The 6,736-nt window shown below is 49.1% G+C and overlaps 1 protein-coding gene across 1 annotated transcript; it reads left to right on the forward strand.

Annotated features, from left to right (window-relative positions):
- Positions 1-211: 211 nt before the first annotated feature.
- LOC144153164 (uncharacterized) lies at positions 212-1,795 on the forward strand. Its single transcript, XM_077684815.1, has 2 exons — positions 212-442; positions 1,393-1,795. The coding sequence occupies exons 1-2, from the start codon at positions 234-236 to the stop codon at positions 1,793-1,795; spliced, it is 612 nt and encodes a 203-aa protein (XP_077540941.1). The 5' UTR covers positions 212-233.
- Positions 1,796-6,736: the final 4,941 nt, after the last annotated feature.

Raw genomic sequence — 6,736 nt, forward strand, 5'->3', positions numbered from 1 at the left:
CATTGCGTAAATCCGACTGAAACCACAGCCCTGGAAAACGGTGCGAACGAATCCGAACCGAAACCGAAACCGAAAGCAGTAGGTGGCGTATGGTGCCTCAATAGACCCTATGCGAAATTGCTTGGTGATCTAGCAACACTGATGTAAACGAGACCTTCGGCCATATTGGTACGGGCGCCGATCGGGAAGTCCCGTATTGTTTACTGTGGAAGAGTAGGTGACGGTAACGCGGTATGGCTCAAACTGGACGGTGTTTTCCGGCTCTCGACCGCGGATTGTGGACGAAGGACTTGCCTGCGCTGCCGAGTGTGTCTGAAGACTCATACCACTCGGGGTGCCGCGCCAAAGACCCATCCGAGCGGCAGCGAAGCAGGGCATGCCGCCTAGCCACCGAGGCGCATTGCTCGCCTTCATCGGTGCGGACAAACACGTGCGACTCGCAGTAAGTAAATCCTTCTTTGTTTTTACTTGACGCGAGTTAACCGGTATGAGCATTTGTAGAGCACTTTGTTCATTGTTGTTTACCACGCAAATGCGTAGCGGCGACCCTGTTGCAGTAACCCTGAAAGAGACAATCGCTAGACCGTACCGCTAGTGGGTGGATTAGGTGTTTTCAAATGCTGTACATGGAATTTACGGGATGATTTTTGGCGAAGATGTTTAAGGAAAGGTTGCGGCCGTTTCCCGTGACGGTCGTCCGCCCGCGCGTGTGCCGCAAAGCAATCGTGCTTTGCGGCGAAGTCAACTACAAAAGCGCACATACGCCTTGAGTTTTCTTTTTTTGTGTGTGTTCATTATTTATTGCGCATGCTCTGCGCAAAAATCTGTTTGTGTGTCTTTCTTCTCCCTTTTTGGCGGTGGGGTGGTTGTGTTTGTTTCTAAAGCGCATGTTTTTTGTGTGCACGAATAGATAATACAGTAAAACCTCGTTAGCTCGAACTCACTGAACTAGAAGATTTTTTTTAATTCGATGGGTCATCGGTATAGCCCGAATGTTTACCTGTTTATCTCGAAAGATTCTGGAAGTGAATTCCAGATAATCATATTATTGCTTGCTTAAGTTATGACGAACACGATTATGCGGGTACTGGTAGACATCATTACCCACACTGAGGTTTTTAAATGTTAACCTTCCTTCTCTTGAAAAATGCATTAACAAAGCATGCAGAGATACTTGCACGCTCGAACTTGACAAACAATTTTGACATCATTGCTATTTGAGGTGCAGATTATTGCCCTTGCAACAGTGTTAAGCAAGACACAAAATCTGGCCATTTTGAGTCTGTTCCTTGCGGCCACTGCTTTCTGCTCTGTCCCTTTACCATAAACTGTAGCGGACTAGTCCTGTTCTTCCCTGAGTGTTATTTACTGATACTCTCTCTGTTCTTGCAGGTTGGGCCTCATCCATGTGCTCAGCAGCTGCTTTCGCTCCCAGAAGAAAAGTGGCCGGCCCTATGTTGTGTGCCTCACCTTTGAGACGGACAGTGGGGCGATTGGGGAGGCATCGTGCGAGTGCCCGGCGGGTTGCAGTGGAGCATGGAGTCACATCCTGGCTGCTGTGCACCTACTCGCCCTCTTGCAAGCCGAAGGTTTTAAGAGGCGCCACCGGAGCTTGCGTGCACTGAGCTGCCACAACAGTGGGGACGTTCGAGACAGGAGGGTATCAAGCCAGCGAGTGTCCAAAACATTGACTGGAGAAGCCCGCGATAAAATGGCCCCTCCCTTCCCTTTCCAATGCGTCTGTTCGATGCACGTCGAGTACAGGAGCAATACGAGCAGCAACAAAGTGCCCTGAAGGCGCTTGGGAGAAAACTTGGTAGCCTTGGGAATTAGTTTTTTGCCCCAGTTGTGCTGGCCTCCCCCTCCTCCTCCCCCCCCCCCCCCCCCCCCCCCCAGTGACAGCAACAAGGACTGGCATGGCACCTGAAGGGTCACCTATGAGCTACCAGCAAGCATTCATGCCACATTTCGCCGTGGTCATCTCGCAAGCACGCAGAGGCTGGGCAACGTCGTGTTTACTAGACCGCGACATGCAGGGGTGCGCGAATGCTTCTTTTTGTTCCATTTCTATCTACAGTTATATCCACAAAAACGCAAAAGCACTAAATCTGATGCGCGGCGGCCTGATGCAACTGTGGCCGTTTTCTTTTTTCTTTTTGAATAAAACTTGAAAATTGTCTCAGCTACCTACATCAATGGCCACTATCATTACGTCGGAGGCATGCCTGCAGCATGTGACAAACTAGAGGAGTGAGTGTATTTTAGTCGCAAAATATTCGACAGTAAATACATCGTTGCTGGAATGACAATGGGCACCAAGTTAACTTGACGTTACAACAAACCTTTCAGCCCAGCAAATCGGGAACCAAGTGCAAAAGCTCGAATTTTCCACCGTTAGATCATCATAAAACTGTGTTCGCCACTTCTGCAACGACACGCGGCTAAATGCAACGTAAAGAAACCAACAACACACTCCCATACCGTGCGCGCCCGCCACAGAGGAAATTTTCAACCGCGCCGTGACGGCGTAGTGCGGCAAGAAAAGTTTGTTTACAGCCCTAGGTAGGATAAAAGCTCGTGTAGGGGCTAAGCGGTACCATTTAACAATGAAATGAAGCGTGCGCAGAGCCAAAGGGACGAGTAAAGAAACAGCCTAATTTTGGCAACGTGGGGTACTTTTTCCCGGTCGAGCGCCGCTGTTAGTCGCGTGAATAGGCAGCGCACGCTCAGGCTTCATTTAGAATACAAAGGCTAGACAACAGAACTCCAACACAGCTGTATATTTCATACGGACAGCGACTACGGAACCCCGCGCTTAGCGAACCAACGACAAATATTCGCTCCAAGCGCACCGCGCCCAGCGTGTCACAAAGGTTGCTCGCGCCGGCACAGTTCGCGTCACAAAGTTCGCTCAAAATCGTGGAACTTCACGAACCTTTTCTCCATTTGAACCGGTATTTCCGCATTGCGTGCTCTGCGGCACGAATCAATGCTCCGGCATTGTAGTCTATCACCAAGAGCGGTCAATGCCCGCCTTCTATGTTTTTCTAATTGGTTTCGGTTTCAAACGACCGTACCAAAATGGCGGACCTAGTTACCGGAGTCGACGTGAGATGGCGGGGCGCATTTTGCATAGGGTCTATTCACTCGCGTCCCGCGTACACGAAGATGCTGGCATCGAGGTGTCAACTGTCGGCGCTCATTGGCGTCACGATGAACTACTTGGCGTCGCCTCTCCTAGACAGCAGCACCATCTGAATGAATGAGGCATTTATTCCATGGAAAAAGGCAACGGGAAAGATATAAGGCGAGTTTGTAGACCAACTTGCGCTTGAAATCATAGTGCACTTAGCAGAGCGCTATGTACGTCCCGTTGTGGCGAGAGAGTTCATGGCTGGAAAACGGGCGTAGCCGCGTCAGTGAACGTTTTCTGGCGATGTCATTTCCGTGAAGGATATGACGCCGGTAAGATCTTGGTGTACCCGGGCATAAAACAATTTGGTGTTAAAACCCTGCGTCGTTGTTTCCAGTCACGGCGCAGACAGCAACAACATGTAAAAAACCTTACGTCAGATCTCATAGTCCAATTTCTGTAAACTTAATGGCTCATAAGAATTTCGCTTTGGGCGGGAATGGAAGCCTAGTGCGGGTGCGACACAACCACGCTGCCTTAAAGCCACGGCGGCTCCCCGGGGGCTTCTGGTTGGATGAAGTACGTGCGTCCGAGGGCCTCGTAACGGCCCGTGAAGAAGACAGGTGCATCGCAGCTACGTAGAACGCTAATTGGGGGAATAAGTGGCGTCAAATGTCGTATATGCCTGTGGAAGTAATTCGCGCCGTATCTCGTGATGGAAGGTACTTCTCCGTGGGATGTATCGCTCGTTTCTGTAGCGGCTCAGCGCGGCCAACCACGCAAATAACTTATTAAAAACGAAGTCAGGAGGCGAAGGATGCAGCGAGATGAGCCTAAATGCGAAAAAAAGAAAGCTAAAGGACGCGGCTATAACGTTGCAGAAAAGAAGTATTTGATGACTGTCTCCGGGGAAAACCATAACGCTTTCGCACTCAAAGCACGCAAGTAGACTTGGGTGTCCCGAGGAATATTGTCGTTTCGTGCGAGTCCCAGACGCCCACAGGGAAGCAGATACTAAAGGTCTTTTGGCTAACACTTTCTCAATAAGGTTTTGTTTCGTGCGTACAACGTTACCAACATAGTAGTTAGAGTGTATTTTTGTTACAAAGCATGCCTGACGATTACTCGTTCCAGTGTCTTTGGAGGAGTAGATTGACCTAAACTTTTTAGTGCAAAGGCATTAGTCGACTTCGTTGATCGAATATCAGACTTTGTAACCGAGAGATGGAACACCAATGGCCGTTGGCGCAAAGAAAAAGAAAGTAGAGTGATTGAGTTGAATAGAATAGCTAAATTTGGGTATCGATAGGAATCGAACCCAGGGCTTCTAGAATCCGAGACGAGCACACGTCCCTAAGTCACTACGGCTCTGTCGCTCTAGACCCGCCGCGGTGGCTTAGTGGTAAGGCGTTGTGCTTCTGAGCTCACGGACGCGGTTTCGATCCTGACCGTGGTGTCTGGTTTTCTCATGGAGGCGAAAAAAAAAAACAAAAAAAAAACACGTGTGTGTTGATATTTTCGCGCTCGCTAACGATCCCCAGGTGGTCAAAATTAATCCGGAACCCCTTCACTACGGCGCTCCTCATAACCCAGGAGTGGTGATGCGCTGCGGCCTTCGACTTAAAACTAGTGTTGGAGGAACGTATCAAAGCTTGCATGAAATATATGGGCGTGCTGATTACAAAATTCGCAATAAATCGCTTGAGCATCAAGGTGCCTTCATTTTAAATGCCGTCTCTGCATGGCGATGCCAACGTGGGGATATGCCGGTCTGGTACCAAAGCGCCTATGCAACACTTCCGATAAACGCTATCAATGTTTTCTTTGGGTCTGAAAGCACTGTGAAAACTTTAGTTATCGCCAGCACGACGCGGCACTGCGTAATTTGCTGGCCGCATCAGGTCAGCCTCGCGTTTATGCTTTGCTTTTGTGACAACCCTTTTTTATAGTTAGCTACCGAAGGCGCTTATTGCTGAAACTGGATGGAACACGGCCCAATGGCCGCTACACCGCTCCAATGACGTAATTTCGGGGGTCGAAAAACGCCAGTACCGGGAAAGAGAGAAAACTCTTTTGAGCACGTTTCTTAGTTACCTCATGGGCAGAGATCAGCAATTTTTTGGTGGAATTACTTCGTGAAGCCCTGTTCTAAGCACCGGATGTGTTTGTTGACTACAGTCAGAAAGCCTTGAAGATTTTGAAAAAAAGGTTGATAAAAGTGTGGTCCCTTTAAGGTATCCATCATTGGGCGTACGCTGAAACCTGCGATCCTACGGCGCCTCATCGACGGATGGCGAACTAACAGTGGAAACGCGGATATGTGCGGTCCTCATACTAGGCTTAAGGCTACGGTTTGAGCTCTCCCTTTCTCAATGGGTTCCCGCACCTTGCCGTTCAATGAAGTTGAAGCCGTTTGGTACGTAGTGAGCCGCTTGGCTCACCGTCACGACTGCGTAGCGTTAAGCCTAGATACAGAACTAACAAAGGCGATTGGCCAAATTACTTAGTCATAGTAACTTAGCCGAGAAAGAAAAAAACGAAGGAAAAAATCACGGTGACTCTAATGAGAGGACACACTTGGCTATTAAACACTAATGCTTTAGAATTAACATCCTTAAATCCTTAAAAGTGCTTATTTGGGTTTGTAATACTGCGTTCCCTTTAGACAAGCCCATGCATCGTGTTAAAAGTCCTGAGACACTGTTTACGTGCTTCGAGTGCGATAGCCTGGCTATTCTTATCAGTAGCTTTTCTACTGGTAGATCGTGTTTTGCGTTTCTTTCTTCGCTTTCGTTTCTTCGTCTTTTGGTGCGCATCACTTCAGCCGCCTTTTTTTCTGCTACACCGTGTACGCGACTTTTAGTAGCTTCAGTTTCTTCGTCTTACGACGCAATGACGTCAGCAAGCAATCTGGCAGACGCCAAGTTTCCCTAGATACAGCGTTCTGCGTGCTGGTAACCACCCGTTTTACTCACGTGCAATCACGTTCATGTTTAGGCGGAACACGCTACTCTACAACTTTTTCTTTTCCAATTCCTAGTTTTGTGAAGTTGGTGAAGCGGGCACACTGTCAGTCAAAACTCTCCATGCCAGAAAATCCCCCAAGTGTGTATGTGCCGAGGAGAAATAAACAACGACAACAGTTGTTATACGCAACAAACGTGCGGGGATATCAAAATTAGCAGAGCACTGGGCTGCTACTTGGCTGACCCGGGCTCCAATCTCGATCACACACGTGTTTTTAACAACAGAGCTGTCGAGTGTTACGAGAAAACTCATCCCAGCCGAGAGCACGTGAGCGTGCGCCTCCTGAAGAGCGCCCGACGTCATCCAAGTTTGTGCGTGGGCTTGTGCCACGTTAGGAGCGCGCAAGAAATACCAAGAAAGAATACCGAGTGCGCGTGAGCGTGCGCCTTGTGAGCAGCGCCCGGCGTCGGCCAGCTCGACCTACGACAACACTATGTCTTGCATTCATGGCATGATCTCTCGCGTGCTGTTCTCCTCGCCAGTTCACATTCGTTCATTCCTGAAGTGGAGAACATAGACGACGAGTTCCGGAAGCCGGTTATCGCAGGTTCTAGCGGGGGCTAACGCGATCCACTT

Source organism: Haemaphysalis longicornis, unplaced genomic scaffold (genome assembly GCF_048455015.1).
Source record: "Haemaphysalis longicornis isolate Haplotype H1 unplaced genomic scaffold, Haemaphysalis longicornis Haplotype H1 scaffold_9, whole genome shotgun sequence".
NCBI classification, from domain to species: Eukaryota; Metazoa; Arthropoda; class Arachnida; order Ixodida; family Ixodidae; genus Haemaphysalis; species Haemaphysalis longicornis.

Coding starts and splice junctions, on each gene's coding strand:
- LOC144153164 (XM_077684815.1), top strand. CDS start 234: ATGGCTCAAACTGGACGGTGTTTTCCGGCTCTCGACCGCGGATTGTGG. Junction 443..1,392: donor ACAAACACGTGCGACTCGCA/GTAAGTAAATCC, acceptor CTGTTCTTGCAG/GTTGGGCCTCATCCATGTGC.